Raw genomic sequence first — 23988 nt, forward strand, 5'->3', positions numbered from 1 at the left:
CCCATGTTCACGCATGGCCAACTGTATGTGGCGATGAGCGAGCAACTGACTCTGCCAACTTGAAATTAAGTTGTGGACAAACTGATAATATTGTGTACAAAGAGGTTCTGTAGTAGGTATGTATAAAAATCGCCCTTATTTTAATATTGCTGAACAAATAGTACATATAAATTTTTCACTTCTGCACCCGTATTTTATCACCCATCGTAGATGGGTCAGTTTGCTAGTAAAAGTAATGTGAGAACATTATTTAAAACGGAACCTACCACGTAACCAGGTCAGGGGTGATACAGAAAAGCCTGCCAAAAACCACAGCCCAGGATGCGTGTGATCCTTAGCTAGGCATAATGGATGACAAACATCAACAACCTAATTCCGTGGGAAACCTACTTCTGTTCTCATGGGTTGACGTGTCTTAGCCTAGATAAGTTATGTTCGTCGTATACATGTATCTTTTGTTAGGTTTGCTCGCCTATGGATTTGTATATCAATTTGTAACACTCGCATCCTCTTCTCCTGTCGTCTAGCACAGACATTCAAGCCTTCTCTGCAAAGCTATCTCAAGATGTAACTTTTTGAGAATAGAAGTTTATTTTGCTACTCTGTGTTTCCACGACTTACCCTCCAACCAACTTGAGAAATATAAATATAGAGTTCAGAGAATATCTTCCTAGTTCAACCGAGAGAGAAAGAGATGGAGAGAGAGAGAGAAAGATAGAAGTTCATAACACACAGCTATTCGCTACGCGAACCAAAAGTACCAACGGTAGTCCGGTGGAAACCGGCTACCACTATACAATCAGTTTGGCATCCTGCTTATGTCGTGTTCAAAGCAACCCCATAATCATACGAATGCCGGTCTTATTCAATTCCTTCTTGCAATACCCATCCTTTCATCATGAGTAAAACTGATCGAGTTTCAGTACATGGCTGCATGACAAAGCGCAAGAGAGCTTACATTACAATTCAAATTCTTTGGCAGTTAAGCTAACCGGAATTTCGAATACCTATGTGAAGTATTCCAATTTATATGGAATTGGATCGCTAACGTTTTGTGTACTGAGTTTAATATTTCATGGATGGCCAGGTTTTGACTCTACCGGCTAACTATAGGGGCGACACTTTCATTTAGCTGCTAATTTCAACCGTCCCTGCAGTACGGGTAGCAGTATATATACATGTATGTATGTATGTATATAATACATACATACATACATAAATATGGATATTTATTCATTTATTTATTTATTCATCTATTTATCTGGATACATTCTTTCTCGTAACCAATTTTTATCGAAAGCGAGTGCACGCAAGGCTTCCAATATCTTTAAAATTTCCTAATTTTATGACTATGATGTTCCATTTTATTTTCTCCTGCCGACAGCTGTTTCAGCCATCAACTCACGTCCGTCTATCATCAGGGCTGTGGTAGACTCACACTGGAACATCAATATAGAGTGAAATAAAAAGAAATGAAGGTTGGTACATAAAAGTAAATATCAAAAGAAATTTCACAGATTAGGACAGTTTCCCTTAGCTACGTGGAGTCCGGATGGTTTACAGAGGAGCTTTCTTCTGCTGTAGGGGTAAACACGGTCGAAATTAATGGTTCTTAATGTTTTCATTATCACACTCCCTCTAAGAGTTGGTCCTTCCCTGCACGCCCCCTCTGAATCTATGAGTAAAATTCCCGCCCGGGTTTAAAGGAAAATGAAAAAAAAAGAAAAAGAAAGAGAAAGGGTTTCGAGGGATATGTTGTTTGTTTGTATGGAGATTTCACGTTGTATGGAACCAGTGGTTATTCAGCAACGGGACCAACGGCTTAACGTGACTTCCGAACCACGTCGAGAGTGAACTTCTATCACCAGAAACACACATCTCGAACACCCCTACAGGAATGCCCGAGAATCGAACTCGCGGCCAGAGATATGGTTGCTAAAAGATTGTGACGGCTGAGTTTATTCAGCAGTTTAGATAGTAGTAACTTGATGGTCCTCATAAACTAAGGCAATATTCTCTGTAAATTGCTGACGGCCACCAGATTGAGAATCAGTGGTCTAAAGAGACCTGGATATTCAGTGCAGGCTGCTGCTGCTGCAGTGAGATGCTCACTGCTTCAGCGAACACAAGCCCTCCCATCAGCTTTTCTACAGAAGTAATGTGACTGGATTTTTTTTTCTTCGATGACTTTCTCGGCCCTTTATTCTGTCGACATCATTAGTTGCAAAGGGTCGCACTTTACACACTTTACAGTCTATAATATTCTTTTAATTCACTTCATTGTGTATCGTAGCAGTCGGAGATGACGATAGAAGTTGCCAGATAGTGAAATGGCAAAATTAAACAAAATATCAGTACTATTCCATTGAAATGGGGACAGTTTTCTTTTTGTAGCCTAAAAAAAGCGGGACGAAACTCACAAAAGTAAAAAAAAAGTGGGACTTTTGCTAACTTTAAAAAAAGCGGGACAGACGTTGAAAAAACGGGACTCTGGTCACATTACAAAAGAGCAATTTCCTTTCTTCGTAATAAGGTTATCCTAATATGTTTTCTTGCCATGCACATCCACAAAATGCTTGTGGAAGGCTCCACAAGTTTTCTGAAAAATTTACTTTGTGAACTACGTTGTCGTGCAATTCTTCTAATCCTTTCGGGCTAGCACTGTTTCTCATCACAGGGCTGGTTACCAGGTTGGGGCGGATGAAGACTTACTAGTGATTCTTTCATGAAGGTTTTTTGGTGTTACTCCATATATATATATATATATAGTATCTTATATATATATATATATATATAACATATTATATATATGTATATATATATATCTATATGTATATATATATATATATATTATATTATATATATCATATATATAGATCAATACATACATATATACATATATTATATATTATTATATATATAATATATATATATATATATATATATATATATATACAACATACGTACACACACATATATATAAATATGTATATACATAATATATATATATATATTATATATATATATATATATATACATACACAACACACACACACACACATATATACATATATAAAAGAAACTTTCATGAGAGAATCACTGGTAAGTCTTCATGCGCCCCAGCCTGGTAACCAGCCCTGTGATGAGAAACTATTTCACAAAGTCAATTGTTAATATAATATATATATATATATATATATATATATATAAATATATATATATATATATATATATATATATATATATATATATATATAATAGATATATGAATATATATATATATATATATATATATATATATATATATATATATATATATATATATATATATATATATATATATATATATATATATATATATATATATATATATATATATATATATATATATATACTCTCGCCGTACGCATTTGTTTTGTAAGATTGTTTAGTGATATTCGAAATCAGTTAATTTAATTAAAAGAAAATGACGTATTTGGGACTGTTTTACAGAATATATGAATTATGAAGAAGGCTAACCCTGCTGCTGCTTGTACTACCAGCACTGCTCTGAGTATTTTCGTAGCATGAGTCACATGAAACGTTTGATTTCGATGAACGACCTTCCAAACAGGACCTCATTAACTAACTCGAGAGAGAGAGAGAGAGAGAGAGAGAGAGAGAGAGAGAGAGAGAGAGAGAGAGAGAGAGAGAGAGATCAAAGGTCTGATTTAGTGTTGACCAGAATCCATCGGAAGGAATGTTGTGTGCGTTGCGTCTCCCTCTCAGTTTTATTTTCCTTCCAAAGCCACAATATTGGTTTTCGACGGAACTCCAGCGACAGGTTCCGAGGGTCTCTCGAACGTCAATCGTGCACTGGGTCGTGATCGAATTTCACCGCCGAATTCGAGACCCACAGAGCAAACTCCAATAAGAGAGCGCGAGGGAGGCGAGATACAGCTGCGCCTCCTGTTTCTGCGTTGGAGGGTAATAGTTCGCGCGCTCCCTCATCGCGAAGTGCGCTCATGTTCGCATTTGGTGATGGCAAAAACGATGCTATGGTATGGAAGCAATGATAAACATTTCCAGATTTAAAAAAAAAATTGATACTTAATAATATAGACTTGTTTGAATAGTCACTTTGTAGAACAACTGAAAATCAACATTCTTGCTCAGTCAGTATATTGTTTTAGTAATCCATTTTAATTGCACAGTCCCATCTTTGCTTAAATTGTCCTCCAAGAGTCATAAACCACACTTGTGCTGTCATACTTCTGAAAGGCTTACAAACATATATCTTTTATTCTAATATTCCTTTTTTAACCTTCATCCTTGGACTTACTGTATTTCCAATTCTAGGAAACAATCTTTTTTTCCTTTTAAACCTTTCATTTATAAACTTATAATTGATCAACTATGGCCCAAGTCTCGGGCAAAATGAGTACACAGAAGCGGCTTTTGTTTTTTATGAAAATTGTGCGGAACTTTTAACTTGGTCCTATCTTTTCGCTTCTATTATATAATCTCTTTTATTGAAAGCTATTATCTAAACTTTTACTCCTTTTGCATACCAATGATAATTAAACTCTTACATGAAAAATCATCAAACCTGTCTTGTCTTTGAAAGGTTAAAGATACTTGCTAATCAACAATAATGATAAAGCTGAATGATTTTTTTAGCTCATCTAAAATCTTGAGGCACTTCTCAATAAATAAATATATAAATAAATAAATAAATAAAACATCAGACCTTGATAGTGGTGGTGGAGAGACCCTGGTGTGTTTTCACGATATTATAAAAAAAAAAAACTGGGATATTTTCGCCAAAAGCACTACGAAAGCACAACGAAATGTTTGTGCTTGCCTTTGCAGATGAGTGGGAGTTATTCAATACTTGGCCTGTCTCATGGGATTATTGAAGTGCTGGTTGCCTTGGTTGCAGTAATACCAAACCAATCTGTATCTTTCTAGCGTTGTTTACAGTCGTTGAAGGGCAATAAGTACTTTTATTGACTTTTATAGCCAATCTGTTCAATCCCGAACTTTGACAATGGATATGATTATTATTTTTGCTAAAAGGAGATTTGTTTTTTCCAGCTATTCGGGTTTTAAGCACTTCTGCACTAGTGGTTAAGTTTGGAAGACTCGTAACTTGGCTTGCTGCTGGGAGATATTAATAGTTCTCATAACTCTGGTGTATTTTGCTCCAGTATTTTAGAGAAGGTAAGTGAGGTGTATTTCTCTATTAAACATGTGATCCTTAATGCAAATAAACCTCTCAAGTTGTAAATACAATAAGAATATATTCAATCTTTTTCCCCTACAATTTAATGCTATCACCACCAATAAACATTTTAAGAGAAATAATTAACTAAATTATTATTATTTTCAAAACATTCATTATGATTTCTATTTAATATAATGTTCATGATGTATAGGTAGGTATATTGTTGTTTGCTACTAACAATTTCATTCTATACTCTCAGTACCAGTCGTTGCACCAGGCACACTTAACGTAAAACACAATAGCCCGTGTGTATGGTTATCGTGTTTTTTGTCTACCTAGTATGCACTTTGTAAGTCCAGGCCTGTACAAACTGTTCTTATCACAACTCTCGATTTGGTTTACTTGAAGGCCCTTATGTACGACCTTAGTACCGTATTAACCCTGAATGTATCCACCTCCTCCGAGTTGCCAGTACTAAACTCCGTGTATGGTACTATAGTAAATTCACATACATCAACCGTGCATCTGATGTCTAGGCCAGTCCCTTACGACGCTCCTTATTGGCTGTTGATAAGCACATCACAGGGCTTGGGTGGAAACTCTCCCCAGTGTCTGGAGAGAGTTCACACAGGCAGGACGTATCTTTCCACCTTTCCTGAGGGAAACTTTTGAAAGACGTATATTCCTCAGGAGAGGTGGAACATAGATCCTACCCATGTGAACTCTCGAGGGAGACTGAGGGTTTTCAGCCCCAGTGATTGGCTTATCAACAACCAATCAGGAGCGTCGTAAGGGACTGGCCTAGACATCAAATGCACGGTTGATGTGAATTAACATAGTATATGTGAATCTATTGTATCCCCTCGGCAATCAAAGCATTGTTTATTAACCATATTTTTATATTGTGTGGTCGACAAATTATATCAATAAAAGATATCTTTGATCCCCGAGGGATAGTACTAAACACGACGTCCCATTGAGTTTACCAAGGACTTTGACAAAGGCGGATACCGGGTTAATACCCTTAGTCACTTGATGTGAGAAACTATGTTGTCAACCTCACTCGTGGGCGTTTACTTGATGGGCATCATGAGTTGCTGTTGTTGGAGTTTTTAAACAGTCTTGACCTGGCTTCTCTGAGGTTTCACAAAATGCTCCGGGTCTTAATTTGTTTTAGTGTTATGATGATCATGGGCATTCCACGCGCCTTTCTAGGATGGGCGGTTATGAGGCGGCGTGAGTTTGTCGACATTTGGCTACCAGTTTCCGTATATTGGTCAAAGTTAAGCTTATTAAACGGTTCTAGATGAATTTCACAATTAACCTGAAGCTGTCGCTTTTTATATATAATAATGAAAAGTTCAGTTCCGAGTTATGTAACGTAATTTCATTTCACCGGACAATCAAGATAATTTTATTACACTTTATAAAGTGTATTTACTTTCGTTTCTTAAACTTGGCTATAAAGACTAATGGCTATCAGAAACTCAAATAAGAGTTGAATCAGGAATAATATTTTTAGGATAAAACACTGATTTAGAAAAAAAAATAGATTTTTTAAATTGATTCTTCGGTGTAAATGAAAAGAACTATATATATAATATATATATATATATATATATATATATATACTATACACACACACACACACACACACACAATACATATATATATATATATATATATTATATTAATTCATATTATATTAATTTTTTTTTTCATTTGCATCTACTCACTTTTAGAGAGTAATATTTATCATTCTTCTCACTAGAACTCCTGTCTAAAGACAGGAAAGCTGTGGAACACTACTCATGAACATTACTTATATATATATATATATATATATATATATATATATATATATATATATATATAATATATATATATATTTATATATATATATATATATATATATATATATATATATATATATATATATATATATAAGTAATGTTCATGAGTAGTGTTCCACGGCTTTCCACTTAATATATTATATATATATATATATATATATATATATATATATATATATATACATATATATATGTAAATAAAAGATAAATGCCACGAAGGAAAAATAAACGAACGGAAGTCTGCAAGATCTTTCGACTTTAAAAGTCTTTTAATTGAAGGCAAGAATTACTGAGTATCTGCTCATAAAGGACTTTTAAAGTCAAAGATCTTTGCAGCTCTTCGTTTTTTTTCCTTCGTGGCATTTATCTTTATTTTGGATTTATCACGTTCCTAACTTTGCGTGATTCAGTTATAACACACCCACACTCACACACAACACAACACACACACACACTACACACACACACACACACACAACATCCACACACATATATATATTATATATAATATATATATATATATATATATATATTATATATATAGTAATGTTCAATGAAAAGTTTTAGTTCCGAGTTATGAAACGTAATTTCGTTTCACCGGACTATCAAGATAATTCTATTACACTTTATAAAGTGTATTTACTTTCGTTTCTTAAATTTGGCTATAAAGACTAATGGCTATCAGAAACTCAAATAAGAGTCTTGAATCATGCATAATATATTTAGGATAAAACACTGATTTAGAAAAATAGATTTTTTATTCATTCTTCAGTGTAAATAAAAAGAACTATAAAAAAAGGAGTAATTTTTCATGAGTAGTGTTCCACTGCTTTCCGGGCTTTAGACAGGAGTTCTAGTGAGAAGAATGATAAGTATTACTCTCTAAAAGTGAGTATATACAAATGAGAAAATTAATATAATATATAGTAATATAATATAATATTTCTACTGAGAGAAGCAGTTATAATTTCAGACACCGACGAAGTGAATTACGTAGAACCTTAGGAAGGAATTCCTATTTAAAAGGTCTGATCCTTGGGAGAGGGTGGAGCGAGAATGTATCCACCCGTCCTCGGCCCACCTCCATCCCACAAAGTGGACACCCGTGATAATTGCTGGTCTAGTTAGCAAGACAGTATAGTATGCAGCTTATACTACTCTTGTTGCAGTTTTCCGGGGTCCCCTCCCCACGCCCCAAGCGCAAATGTAATTCCTTCTGCCATCTGGCCATGAAAGTCAGATCTCCAGAGCAATCAGTATGTGGGATACTAAAGTTGGTGTGGCGGGAGGATAAGCTCATCAAAACAGTGTTCACAGATCAGCTATGACTGGAGTTTTTACCTTCGACTCAAAGCATTGTATTTTCATGGTCGTTGTGAAATATGTCATCTAAAGTTGCTAGAAGACTACTATATCTACTAAGTCAATTTTATTACTGTCTCACGCCTCAGGCCTTGTGTTCTACCATTGTTGGAATATTGTTCTCCTGCCTGGAGACTGCTGCTTCTTGGGATCTTATCTTTTAGATTAATGAATCACTTGCTCCAGAAGAGGTAATTATGAGCTCAACCATTATTGCAGGTCATCTTGTTTGGTCACTTTCATTTGCAGTATTTCAGCAGGGAATGTCCATCAGACCTCTTCGTGCCTGTACCTTAAGAACTAGTGTGTATTTCTGTATATGCAGAGTATCAACACCCCAATTATGGCAAAACAATCCACCGAAAGTATTGCATTTCCTTCGCGGTTAAACATAAGAATATTCTTCCAAGTAGAGAAGCCATTGGCCGTAAGCTTTAAAGAGACAGTAATACGACTTACAGTGCCATGCCACTAGTCATTAAATTTCAGACTTATATTGTTGTTTGTGTATGTGTTAATAGTCCTAAAGGGGCATTGCCTTACCCCTTTCAGGACCATATTTTTGGTAACATGGACCAGAGCGAGGCACTGAGCGACTTTCTCTCTCTCTCTATCTCTTTACCAACTCCCGCCCCCCGTCCCTCTCTCTCTCTCTCTCTCTCTCTCTCTCTCTCTCTCTCTCTCTCTCTCTCTCTTTCAACCAACTTCGACCTTCTATGTAATTTAAACATTTCAATTACTTAGGGTCGCTAAAATCAGACTCACAAATCATAAAAAATAGTATTTATTAGTAAGGAATAAAATGAACTAAATAAACCAAATTCTCAAAGAAACAAATGTTTAACTGAATAAGTTGAAATGCAAAATCCAAATAATGCACCACTGTTATTCAAATAACCCTGGTGATCGGACAAAACCCGTCCACCTCTTTCTCTACAATAGACATCAGTCAAAAAACAGGCAACTAAAAAAGTCACATAACTGTTTATAATTAACACCACGCCATTAAGGGAAACTCCAGACTTTCCGGTTTTCCAGGTTACCAGACCTGCCAGAAACGTCTGTTAGAAAAAAAAAGAAAAGGAATCCCACATAAATAAATTGCAAATAAACCAAAATGACATAAATAAAAAAGTCATATGGAAAAGGACATCTCTGAAATAAAGGTTTACATACAACAACACAAAGCCACACTCGGGCTTAAAAGTACGCTTACCCATTTCAGCTGTGAGCACTAGCACTTAACTAAACACAACAAAATATATGCGGCCATTCCCAAAATAAGGACGCTTCTCCGACTTGGGTGCTTCTCCGTCCTAGTTATCCTACCCTCCCATTATGTAGGGGAATAGCTCATACGTCCACAAGCACGAACTTTCTCACAAAACACTCCCCTTCATTTGACGTCAGTGATTCGTCACAATTTAATTGCACTGGAACAAATGTGTGATGTCAAAGAGTGAATAGGCGCACCCATTAAAATCTACTCAAAACCAGATCCTTGTTTCCGCTCATGCACGGACACAAACCGTGGCCTGTCTTGATAAGGCAGCAACCGTCGACATCGTGCCACCGAAAATGATGCGTCAACATTTCCGGAGCTCGCTTTGTCTCCGTGGGAGCTAACGCTGAATCTACCATTTTAAAGAATGTCATCACTCAGCACATCCGTCTACCAACATAGGTTAAAAAAAAAAAAAAAAAAAAAAAAAAAATAAAAAAAAAAAAAAAAAAAAAAAAAGGCAATTTAGATATGTAATTGAAGCTCGGCCAACCCCACCTCTGAATGTCCTCATTCAGCCATATTATTATATATATATATATATATATATATATTATATATATATATATATATATATTATATATATATAGATATATATAAACACTGGGCCCGCACCATGTTGATATAAAAACTGCACGTCCTTGGCAGCACAAGGTCCATTATCATTATATGTAAAACAAATATCAATAGCCTGTATCCGGGCTATAATAACAGTTCACTGCAGAGTGCATATCTTCCAATCTCGACGCTCCTGTGTGTGTATGTGTTTGTGGCCTGCAGCTGCACAGACTGTAGAAAGGTAAAACGTCTCCCGGTATCACGCCCATTATCTTCCAAAAGGCGTCGTAAGTCCTCGTAGACTCATGATGAATAGGTGAGCATCCCCTTATAGCATGACGGCTAACATGCGACACCTTGCCCACGAATCCATAGCTTTCTAAAAGTAGCTGAAGGACGTCTTACTGGTTGATCCCATTTAGTGGTGCTTTATGGTGCTTTAAGTATGTACGCCAGTCTGGTCACGAGTCATTTAAAGAGCAAAATTCCAAGAAATACTAACTAAACGTTGTTCAATTAACACTACAAATACAAAAATTATAATATACCAAAACAACTCGGATATATCACATAACCACCAAACCAATTCCTAACTAAAACCAAAGAACTGAACCTACCAAAACAATTCTAATACGTCAAAAGAAAACGGGTCAAAACCTGTGAGAAGTAACCTCATAAGACCACAAAACCAACTATAACTCCGTAAAGAATATACCAGATTCCTCAATAATAGTAATAAAATAAACCACTCGTCAAATCCCATACAACATTAGCCCTAACCACCCCAAACAAACGCGTCGTCGCGTTTGCGCAGAGAGAGAGAGAGAGAGAGAGAGAGAGAGAGAGAGAGAATACAACTAGAAAGAGAAAAAAATCACAAAAACTCTACGGACTACTGTCCTTACATTTTAAGCTCACCATTGCTCACTCACTCTCACTCACTCACTCCACTGACTGCGGGCCTCCATGGCTCTTTGCCGCGCTACAAGAAGCTTCCAACGACCACGGTCCTGTGCAACATCCCACCAATCCCCTGGACCATCCACTCCAAGCTCTGTCACGTCCCTTTTTTTATGTTATCAGACCATCTCATGCCGGGTCTTCCTGGAGGGCGTCTGCCCTCTGGTTGTCCTCGAGTAATCTTGCTTATTAGTCTATCCTCATGAGCCCTGGCCACATGCCCCGCCCACCTCAGACTTTGAGCCATAACCGTGCCTGTTATTAAGGGGTACCTCTGTCATTTCCCTCAGTTCATCATTATGCCTTCTTCTCCATTGGCCCATCTCCGCATCAAAGACCGGTCCACATATCCTTCTCAAGATTCCATTCTCAAACACTTCCAACCTTCGTTCCAGATCCTTTGTCAGCCTCCAGGTTTAGCAACCATACGTTAACACGGGTCTAATAATGGTTGTATAGCCCTTCACCTTTGTTCTCCTTGATAAGATATTACTATTGAGCGCTTTGGCTAAAGCCCAACTACATCTGGCTGCTGCTGCTATTCTTAATTTTACCTCTTCTTCTACTCTATTTTCAGCTGTAACTGTTGATATCAGGTATTTGAAGTTCTCGACCGCTTCCAACTCCATATTTCCACACCTGATGTTACCCAGTATCCTCTCCTGCCTTGAAGCCTTCAAAATTTTGGTTTTAGCCTCATTTATTTCCAGGCCAACTTGATTTGCAGCTTCTCTAGAAATGCTTATTTTTCTATCAATTTCCTGGATGCTTTCACCACAAAAGTCAGTATCATCTGCATAAGCTAATCTATCACACCTAGCCTCCCCAAGATGTACTCCATTACCCTGTGGTGTTTGTCTCTTGTCCCACTCCAGCACTAGGTTAAAGAGAATCGTAGACAGTGCGCATCCCTGCTTTAAACCGTTGTCAACTTCAAAAGGACCTGTTACTTCCCCTCCAATCCGTACTCTGCCTCTCATAATCCTGTAACACATTTTTGTTTTGCGTATAAGCTTCTCTGGTATCCTGAATTCTCTCAGTATCCTCCACAATGCCTCTCGTTGTATACTGTCATATGCCTGCTTAAAATCTATAAAGGCATGCCAAGAGTCTTTATCATATTCCCAGAATTTCTCAAGGATCTGCCTTACAACACCGTACGAAAATACCCTTACAAAAAGAAGAAGAAGAAGAAAAAAAAAAATGACCCAAGGAAAAAAAAGTAACAAAACCAGCCTCAAATTACTACCAAAAATGTTCTCTCGAACTGTGATATCTACATTACCCCACAAAATCAATAAGAACCCCAAATACACCCCTTTACTTCACTGAAGCGACTCAGAGCAGAAAAAAAAACTAAGGCCCCAAATTATAAACAACAACCCATTCCCAATACTAACCATCGGGAACACGTTATGTTGCATTACTTGACTCGGCAACTTCTCGTGCCTTGGAGCCAAAAAAAACTAATGAAACATATATGCCACTCTCTAGCCCTGGCAACTAACGACTCATAACTGTTGCAAAATGCCCAAAATGCCGCAAAAATAAAAAATCCGAAAGGCAAATATTAATTAATAGACTCTGGCAAAATCATACTAGGCCATCGCAGATGCGCAGAAAACTAAATCAAAACTATAAGTCAGGAGCAAAACCATGTTTCGTGCAAACAGAGCAAAAACATCAACTGGCTCCAAATCAACATAATAATATTGTCCGCTTAGACATGTGAGTCAGCTTAGAAAAACCTGTATACTGACTCATATCTGCTGCAGAACGGCCAAACACTGAAGCATATCACTATGTCGGCCTTCAAAAAAAGAAATAACAACACAATGCAGAACGTGCAAATCTCAAGAACTGAATTATCACAGCTCAGCCATAGAAAACGGCAAGTAGAACCAAACTTAGGCCGAAGACTAACCAGAACAAAAGTCCTGAAAATCCACAATCTCTAAACAATAAACAAAGACATATCATCAATCACCAAATTAATAAAAGACAATTCCACCTCCAGTAATCTCAATATTCCACAATTCGTAGACACAGTACTCACAACAGCTTTCTGCTGACCTCAACTAGAATCAAAAAGAAAATGTTTGTCTCGAGAACTGAACAGTCAATGTACCTGGTTCGAAAATAACGTCAACAGCTAAAACAGCATTACAAACATAAGTCACCTGACGTTAGGGGAAACTTACCCTCAAAATTGTGCCTCAGCACCAAAAATCAACATCAATAATATAAAAACCAACCACATTACCACCATATTATCACTACTACCCAGGCAAAAAAAAATATTCCCCTCCATTTCATCAATACCCACATGTGGAATAAAAGACCAAAAAACCCCAAAAATCGTTATACTTCCAAGCAGGGTAATAATAATGAAAAAGAACTGATCCCCGGAAATGCACTCAAAACATTTAGCTGATACACTTAAAAATATTACCACATGCCTTCTCTCACAAAGGTTTCCACTGGTACCAAAAAAACCCATAATGCAACCAAATAACTGAATCCAAAACAATGGACTAAAACATGGCTCTTTCCACCATAAGCTTAGGCTCTGGAGTATCTACAACAGAACAAAATACCACATGGCCAAAATATTATACCCCTAATGCTCCTCCTGATAGGACTCTTAAAAACTGTGCCAATCCATAAATAACCTCGCACCCCTAAGGAGCTCATGTTACCGGCAAAAATTGTGAATCACCGGTTTAGCTAACTCTGCTGAAAAGGGCAAAAACTGCCAAAATAAAAGTATCAACATTCCCAAAATTGCCACAGAATTCTATATAAAAAAAAATCATCAGAGTGCCATAACTCATTACAAATAAGACCAAAAACCTGAAGTGTCTAAACAAAAGCGTCCCCATATCCACTTTGGCACAGGCCACCAGAAACTTAATCAAGTCCCCTATCACTGGCAAACTGGCCACAAAAACAACCATGACCAAAATCCAAATTCCCATGTGATAGACACTTGGAGATATTTGCTGAAACTCCTGGCAACTCTCTAAAAAGAAAAAGCACAAGTGCCATATAATTGTCGTACCTCGCGACATGTGTTCACAGACCCGGAAAAAAAACGGAGAGAGAGAGAGAAAAAAAAAGAAAAACTGACACCTCATCTGATATTGGCTCTACCACACTATCTGAACAACTGGAAATGCAACAATTTCTGAAAAATGAAATATCCATAAAAAAATGCAGTGCCATTATTCACACATCCAAAATTGCCCAAATTCTCCCCTAAATCTCGTTAAATGAACCCACGTCACTGACTGAGACATTAAAATCTACACAAGCAGTTCTGAGAGAGAGAGAGAGAGAGAGAGAGAGAGAGAGAGAGACTGACTAAGGGCTAACAAGGAAACCCAAAAACACGGGCTAAAAGAAGGCCGGACAATATACGGCTCTGCCGAAGCCAAGCTACGACGACTCAGTCATGCCCAACACCTGCCATCAGGGGAACATCAAGGTGTAGTCGAAATCTGATCTCAAAATCATAAGATGACCAAAAATCTCTAAAATAGTCTAAGGATTTCTCCAAAGCACAAGGAAAGCTCGCACAAAAGCTAATAAAAAAAATGCACGATATTTATTTCTCTACACGTGAAAAAAAAAAATCCGACGGGCGTAAATCATCTCCTTTCACACTCGTGACCTACAGCAGCTATCAGCTGATTTTCCCATATCAAGGCCAAGGCAACTGAACAGACGACGAAGGAAAAAAAAAGGAAGGGAAGGATTCACCCCCTCAACCCCGTAAAAAAAAAAAAAAAAAAAAAAAAAAAAAACTCACCCTCTCTCTAGACACTTCCACCTGGACCACACAATGCTCAGCGGAAAGGGAGCTGAGTGCATATGCACAAGGGAGCTCTGTCTCCAAGCCCCAAAAATGCACTCTAAGCACCCCCGAGAACTGAGCCAATTTAAGAGACCTTTAAATACATGCCAGGAGCAACACATCTTAAAAAAAAACTAAAAAAACTTCAAAAAACTGTATGCATGTATGTATTATTCAGTATATGAAACCCATTCAATTGGAACAAGACCAGAAAGGCCATTGACTTGAAATCCAAGCTTCCAAAGAATATGGTATCCATGAGGAAGAAGTAAGAGGAAGTAAAGGGAAATACTGAAAGAAGAGATACCACTTACTAACGAAGAAGAAAAAATTAATGAATAGATAAATAGATAGAAATGTATCAAAATGCAAGAAGAATAGTATTAAGGTAGTGATGCATTGCATTTTCGCTGGAACTTCTGAATTTCCAATTGCCCGACATCCTTCGGCAGGCTGTACCACAGTCCAACGGTGTAAAGGCTAAAGGACCTCTGGAACTAAGAAGTTCGACAGTGAGGCACATTTACTGCACACTAAGTTTGAAAATATTGTTTTTTTTATTAATTTGCAACATTCCTCTTTCCATTTTCTCTTGTTGAGCAAATGGGCACTATTCTGTAGAGGCTTACTTTACAAGTTCAAGGAGTTTAAAGTCTTCCATTTTGAGTACTCATAATACCTAAATGCCTGAATAATTGTCCTTGACAATTAGTGACTTCCCTATGCCAGAGAATGTTCTGGTGTCTTTCAACGTTTCTGAGGCAGCAGTAATTTGAAATCTGCGATGACAGTTACTCATGAAATTGTGACCATAGGTGGTCAAAAGCAATAGAATTATAAAGCCAATATTTTGTGCGTCAATTAAATAATGCTACTATAGTGTAAAAAACTTTCAACTACAACATTTTTGGTGCTTTGTGCAAAAATGTTGATCATCTGGGTTTACCACTGATTATTTTAGGCAAATGTTGCCTTTTACATTTTTTAGAAATCAATTTTAGAGTAATTTTGGACTAATCTCTGATATTCTTTTCTTATCTCGACGCGAGGGCAAACATTTTTGAATGGTACAAATAGCATTATTTATGGTTTTACCGTCTATCTCAAAGCTTAGGAAATCGAAAATTATACTTAAGCAATTCACCATCGTGGAGATGTTATAAGGTATATGGTGACAAAATTGGAAATGGAAAAGCAGCTGAAATAATATCACAATTGTGTAAGCAATTATACACACACACACACACACACACACACACACACATATATATATATATATATATATATATATATATATATATATATATATATAATATATATATATATATGTGTGTGTGTGTGTGTGTGTGTGTGTGTGTGTGTGTGTGTTATAAGATATCTAGAGCGATATTCGTATACAGTTTTAACGATTTTTGTCATTTTTTGACCGCATGACCTTGAAAGTAGGTTGGAAAATCGTTTTGCTAAAATAATTAAGGAAAACTGGGTGTCTTCCAAACGTTATGATGCGATGAGAGTAATAATTATAATAATAATGATAATTATAATAACAACAATAATAATATGGTAAAAGAATCAAAGAAATAGATACACTAATCCAGACTGTAAGGATTGTATCCGGGGACATCAGGATGGAGTTTGGAATAGAAAAATGTGCCTTGGTCAACATACAAAAGGGCAAAGTAGCAAGGACTGAAGGGATAAAGCTACCAGATGGGAACAACATCAAACACATAGATGAGACGGGATGCAAATACCTTGGAATAATGGAAGGAGGGGATATAAAACATCAAGAGATGAAGGACACGATCAGGCAAGAATATATGCAGAGACTTAGACGATACTCAAGTCAAAACTCAACGCCGGAAATATGATGAAAGCCATAAACACATGGGCAGTACGAGTAATCAGATACAGCGCAGGAGTAGTGGAGTGGACGAAGGCTGAACTCAACAGCTTAGGTCAGAAAACTAGGAAACACATGACAATACACAAAGCACTACACCCAAGAGAAAATACGGACAAAGAAGTACAACCAAGAGCAAATACGGACAAAGCACCACATCCAAGAGCAAATACGAACAGACTATACGTAATACGAAAGTAAGGAGGGAGAGGACTACTAAGCATAGAGGACTGTTTCAACATCGAGAGCAGAGCACTGGGGGAATATCTGTAAACCAGTGAAAACCAGTGACTCAGGAGTGCATGGGAAGAAAGACTGATAAAGTAGACGAAGACCTAGAAATATACAGAGACAGGAGAATGACAAACAGAACGGAAGAATGGCACAACAAAACAATGCATGGACAATGCATGAGACAGACTAAAGAACTGGCAAGCGATGAAACATGGCAGTGGCTACAGAGGAGAGAACTCAAGAAGGCAACAGAAGGAATGCTAACAGCGGCGCAAGATCAGGCCCTAAGAACCAGATATATCCAAAGGATGATAGATGGAAATAACATCTCACACATATGCAGGAAGTGCAATGTGAAAAACGAGACCATAAACCACAAAGCACAGAACCAGCACAAAAAGAGGCATGATTCAGTAGCAAAAGCCTTCCACTGGAGCCTGTGCAAGAAACACCAGCTAACTTGCAGTCATAAGTGGTGGAAAACGATCAAGCAAAGATCCTCCGGGACCATGGTATCAGAATAGATGAGGTGATACGTGTAAATAGACCAGACGTGACGTTGATTGACCAAACCAAGAAGAAAGTATCACTCGTCGATGTTGCAATGCCATGGGACACCAGAGTAGATGAGAAAGAAAGAGAAAAAATGGATAAGAATCAAGACATGAAGATAGAAGTAAGAAGGATATGGGATATACCAGTGGAAATTGTACCTATAATCATAGGGACACTAGGCACGATCTCAAGATCCCTAAAAAGAAATTTGGAAAAATTAGATGCTAAAGTAGCTCCAGGACTCATGCAGGAGAGTGTGCTCCTGGAAACAGCGCACATAGTAAGAAAAGTGATGGACTCCTAAGAATGCAGGATGCAACCCGGAACCCCACACTTTACCACCCAGTCAACAGGGCGACTGTGATAGACCAGAGAGAGAGAGAGAGAGAAAGAGAGAGAGAGAGAGAGAGAGAGAGAGAGAGAGAGAGAGAGAGAGAAAATAATACGGTAAACTTTATTAAAAATAACACTTCTCGAAAAACGAAATGTAGAATAAGAAAAACAGATGGTCTTGTTGTTGTTGTTGGAATAACAAGTATTAAAAAAAAACTAGTGTTACAAAAACAGTTTTGGTATAAGTGGAGCTTTTATTCTATTCGTGTTTTCGCAAAGTAAAGAAGAGAGCAGCTCTATAGCAAATTCTCTTATGAGCGGAAGCGAGTGATGATCGTTTGGGATCAGTGCCCATCCTTTAAAATTTTAATCAAGCATCGTAATGGGCGAAATCTGTGTCATATCGGATGTAAAGGTTTTCTTTGACTGATAGCAAGGGCTGGGATTCGAGGTCGTCGGGTCACACGCGTCAAAGGGTACATTGAGGAGACTCATTTTCTCGGATGTATGAAAGTCACGTCTGTATCGAAAGAAGGTCTTGTTTTGGGTGAGTTTCCTGGTTTTCACTTTTATCTAGGTTTATGGCTCACAAAGCTTTTCCTTCTCCGAGAAGAAATTGCTTCATAAGATCAATTCGTTGCCACTGGGATGCGTTTTAATCCAGTCATTCTTCTTCACTTAAGCGTCACGTGAGACCTTTCCTCTTTATCAGGACTCCGTTCTAGTTCTTCCTCAGTCATGATTTCCTTTTTAGTTTCTTTCTTTGTGATTAAGGTTTCTAAAAGTTCCGAACTCATAAAGTCTCCATTTTGACAAGTTCTTGTGGTCAAATGTGAAAATGCTATTTAATTACGAGATTTTTTGTTTTTGTCTCTTCTATTTTTCATTTAATTTGTGAGCAAGCTCACTAAATGACCATACATTTTTCAAGACTGAAAAATATATAGAAATGATGTAAATAACCAATAGACCAGATATCATCAACCTGTCTAAACCAACGGGAATTGTTGCCGAAGGATATTACAAAATGCTTCTACGAAGCCTTCTTCCCACAAATGACTTAAAACTGGGTGTAGAGGGGAGCCCCTAGTAAAACTGGAAGTCTGTTGGTAAGATCTCCCATTAGGGATTTATCAAAACTGGAGAGGGAAGTGGTAACAGGTCAGGTCACAATGACCTTGTTAAGCCCTCTTTAGTGACCTCATATATTAAGTATGACCAACAAACTTTGAAATAATTGGGATTTCTCTATTGCAAGGCGGTTTGCAATTATCCTAGTATGGGAGCAAAGGATGTAGTGAAGAAATCCCCATGTAATGTTTATACTAATGTCGACATAAAGGAATCAGGTCCTTCAGTATATCAGCGTCAGATTAACCTTGAGTGGTCGACTAGAACTGGGGAAACGAATAATGCTTCGTTCATCCACTTACCCAAATCCAACATTAATGAAAATTGGAATAGACTTGAAATATTTAAAAAACGAAATTCCCCTAAGATGCACAAAATAAAAGTACTCCCTATTACGGATTTCAATGATAGTCGTTATGAAAGTGATCATTTACTTACTGCTCATACTCTGATAGCAACAAATCTTACAATAGTTTAAAGATTGATTGACCACTTTTGTATGACTCAGGAGATCTTTGTCGCTTGTACTCATTTTTGTTTTTGCTTTTACATGAACTTTCTTAATGTATCCCTGCATATAATTTCGCCTGAATAATTTACAGACTGCCCAAGAGCTAAAGCCGTGCTGTCATAAGGATAAATTAAACTGAGGAAGAAGCCCGACGAAAAGCTAAGAGTTTCTTAACAACTGTAGTGATTTCTCCAGATATACATACATACATATACTGTATGTATGTATGTATGTATGTATTATATATCAGTTGAAGAAGGGATGATTTAATTCTCGGGCTTCGTGCACATGATCATTAAACCATAAATCGAGTACATTCCTTCTTCCACAGAGAGAGAGAGAGAGAGAGAGAGAGAGAGAGAGAGAGAGAAACTCTGTTAATGTAGCAATACGCGCTGAAGTGACCGAACGGTAGATGCTTTGGTTGTATAAATATATATATATATATATAATATATATATATATATATATATAACATGAATATATAACTTACAACACGTATATGTGTGTGTGTGCGCGTGCGCGTGTGTGGTACTTCTGGTAAGCAACGCAATGCTCTGCATATCTCGATGTTTATTACAATGTTTAATGTACTTTGCATTACATCACACAGCTGCGGTAGGTTATCCACCTCCAGTTCTGGATTGACAGAAAATAGTTCACATAACGGTACTTGGTTGAGAGTGAGATTCCCTGTCTTGATTTTGAGATTTTCGTAAGTTAGTGTGATGATGCGTATATACATACGTACACACACACACTCTATATATTATATATTTAAAAAAAATATAATAAAAAAAAATAAAAAAAAAATATATATATATATCTATATATTATATATATATAATAATATATATATATATATATATACAGATATATCAGATAATATATATATAATATATATATTATATATAATATTATATATATTATATAATATATATATATATATATATATATATGATATATATATATATAATATATGAAATAATGGGACAGGACCAGTTTTGGAACATAATTTCTACACAGTGTACAGGAGAGAAAGAGAAACTCCCTGTCGCCCTCATGGGCTATCTGGCCCGAATCAGGTAAACCCGCCTACTGCCATGGCCGCTACAATACACTACAGAGTCACTCACATCCCTCTTATTAATTTAAAATACAGCAACAAAAGAAGACATTATTATAATATAATAAAGACGAACTCACCTGTCGCCACCTCTTGAGATTATCTACACAAGTAACACAGATACAAGCACCGCCCAACTTTACTTACGATCCCTCTACAACTGACTGACGGTACCGGGAGGTGCGTACCTGTAGTTTACCCGACGCAACAGATCACCTTGGAACCAGCTGCACCAGCGAGCAGCGGCCAGGAGCCGGGTTTCCCGCCGGCGAATAAACATGCTTGGAGATTCTCACCCGGGGAATAGTTCAGGGGGTTCCCGGGTAACGTCACCTGTGTTTTTGTTTTATTATGGAGTAGGAAAACAATGACCGAAGGCATTCGTATGCGCTTCTTGGAGACTCTATGGCACGTTCTTTGTTATTTACTTTCTTATTCGGTATATGCATTCTTTTTTGCTCTTCATTTTGTAAATGATCTTTGGTGTTTTTATAAATTAACAAGTGCTAAGCCCTTACATGCATACATGCTACATGTGTGCGTATGAATAAGTATATAAATGACATAATTACAAGGGATAGCTGTGGAACACCTCGCAAATATTACAGTAGAGCACTGCAGAAGATTATCCCTCAAATCTCATCATAATAAGAGAAATACCCATGAAGTAAAGTTATCGCACAAAAACGGATGGATCATAATTTATATTCACACAACAAAATACTTTACACTTGGCCTAAGTCGGTCACGAAAAGGTCGTAGTGGGGTTTTCCAGATTTCAGGTTGTTTTCTTATGACTTAGTCGATTATTCAGTTCCAGTTTTGGAGCGAAGTGGCTCTTGTTTGACAACTAAACTTCATACATTTTTTATATAGGGTGAGCATCTTCCTGAATGCTCCCACTGACTTAAGAGTGGGATGACTTCGCGAAACTGCTTTGGGATTTCATGTCTTGAATGACGACACAAACACACACTCACACTATACATTATGCATATATATATATATATATATATATATTATATATATATAGTATATAATATTATCTATATATATATATATACATATATATTATGTATGTGTATATATATATATACATACTACATACATACATATATATATATACATATATATATATATATATATACATATATATATGTATATATATATATATATATATATATATATATAATATATATATATATATATATATATATATATATATATATATATATATTACAAGGGTCCAATTGACCCTGTCTAAGAAAAGGAGAGAAATTCCAACCTGGTGACGTAACCTACCTTGAACCTCTGCCATTACACGGCATCTCTGCAGCCAAACCAAGTTATTAGATCTAGGCTAAAAATCAAACTCCGAGATATAAAATAGAGTCTTTATTCCCCGCCCCGCCCCACAAAAGTGAAAAAAATAAGATAAGATGAAAAATAAGGAAAATGAATTGGGAATCCCCGTAACATGAATCACTGTCACTCTCAGAATAATCATCTCAATCAAAATGTCATACATTACCTCTTTAACAAAACCCATCAGTTCAACCACTATTTCTATTTCCCCCCAAAAAAACTAAGAGATAAAAGTCAGTCAGAGAATTCATTTTTTGTAGTGACTTTCGAATCCATCTGTAAAAGAAACGACAATTATCAGAGATAAAAAAAAAATGGTTACACATCAAATGAAAATGTAATTAGAAAATGTTTTCCACTGCACTTCGGCTTCTCTCAGGCATCTGTAAATGTTCAATCGTTTGCCAAAGTCACTTTTACCTTTCTGTATGGATCTACTGCACTTTCACTTCGCGATCTTCTCTGATGTTTATCATTTTCAGAGACTTCGTGAGGTACTTTCTTCTAAACTCAGTACACGTGTTTCTTCTTTCGAGAAAAAATGTCTTCTAGAAAAACGGATGTATTTGATGCTGTGATTGTCTCTAAGAACAAAGAGAGAGAAGACTTCTATCGTTTAATAGGGCACATTGACAGTCGTTCCATATCTTCTTAAACAAGTATTTCAGGCACCTTGAATCAAAACATTTTGGCTGCATATATATACATTGCATACACACACACATACACACAGATATATAATATATATCTCGTGTGTGTGTGTGCGTGTGTGTGTAGTAAACAAACTATATTCTATTGGAACAAGCCCAGAGTCGCCAATGACTCGAAGTTGAAGCTTCCAAAGAATATGGTTTTCATTAAAGAGAACTAACAGAAGGTAATGGGAAATACATGAAGGAGAGATCACTTATTAAAAAATAAATGAACAAATTGATGAATAATGAGATAAATATGTAAAAAGTGTCATATAGATTTTTGGAAAACACATTTTTTCATTCTTATACATCTCACTACCACAACAAATCTTTCCATTCTTTTTGAAATCTTCAGAAGCTGACAACCAAATAAAAAACAAACGCATACACACGAGATTGTGCTAGCTAGAACGTTTCCAGTTGTCTTATATAATTATGGCGATTACAGAATGTACTTACGAAAGAAAACGAAATCCAACGAAAACGAGTATCAAATACCGCAGAGGGCACCACTGTAGTTAGATATGTAAACAAAAGAACAACAATTGGCGGGAAACAGGAAGTAATGTCACGCATGTCTAGTGATATCAGGAATTGCGTGGATAATATGCGCTGTGGGTCAACATAATGAAGGTGAGCGACCTCAGTATGATTTATGTTGTAGAAGAAATGTTGCTGATTCAGTATATAGTAGGAGTGAAAACAAGGGGGTTTTCATCCATAGGTAATAAAAAAGGAAAATATTTTTGTTGCGTGTGCATGGTAGGGTAGTGGTCTTTTTAATAGTGTATCAAAGACGAAAAAAATATTAAGAATCTATTCAATGAGTTATATTATGCAATATGCTTCGTAGGGCATATTATAAAGAGTAAATATACTACGTGTATGAAGTGCTTTATTGTACAGATAATGCCCAAGGTCTCTATTTTAGACTTTATTTATGACCTTCCAGCATATAGGGATAAATGAGGGCCGAAGGCCTGAAACATATCCTTATATACTAGGAAGGGCATAAATACAGCCTACAATAGATACCGAGGGTATTATATGTTTTC

At 36.7% G+C, this 23988-nt stretch overlaps 1 protein-coding gene across 4 annotated transcripts in view; it reads right to left on the minus strand.

Moving 5' to 3' along the window:
• LOC135220898 (CLIP domain-containing serine protease HP8-like) overlaps window positions 1–21115 on the minus strand; it is a 127828-nt gene extending 106713 nt beyond the window's left edge. The window contains exon 1 of one of the 4 annotated variants that reach the window (XM_064258517.1): window positions 21062–21115. Coding sequence is in view for 1 of the 4 variants with exons in the window: in XM_064258515.1 (XP_064114585.1) it covers window positions 9638–9641 (4 nt within the window). In the remaining 3 variants the exon portion in view is untranslated. Of the gene's footprint in view, window positions 1–9637; window positions 9866–20953 lie in introns of those variants that run through there. The other 3 variants (XM_064258516.1, XM_064258518.1, XM_064258515.1) reach the window with 3 other exon arrangements.
• Between the last annotated feature and the right edge of the window lie 2873 nt (window positions 21116–23988).

This window comes from Macrobrachium nipponense, chromosome 2 (genome assembly GCF_015104395.2).
Source record: "Macrobrachium nipponense isolate FS-2020 chromosome 2, ASM1510439v2, whole genome shotgun sequence".
Classification (NCBI taxonomy): domain Eukaryota; kingdom Metazoa; phylum Arthropoda; class Malacostraca; order Decapoda; family Palaemonidae; genus Macrobrachium; species Macrobrachium nipponense.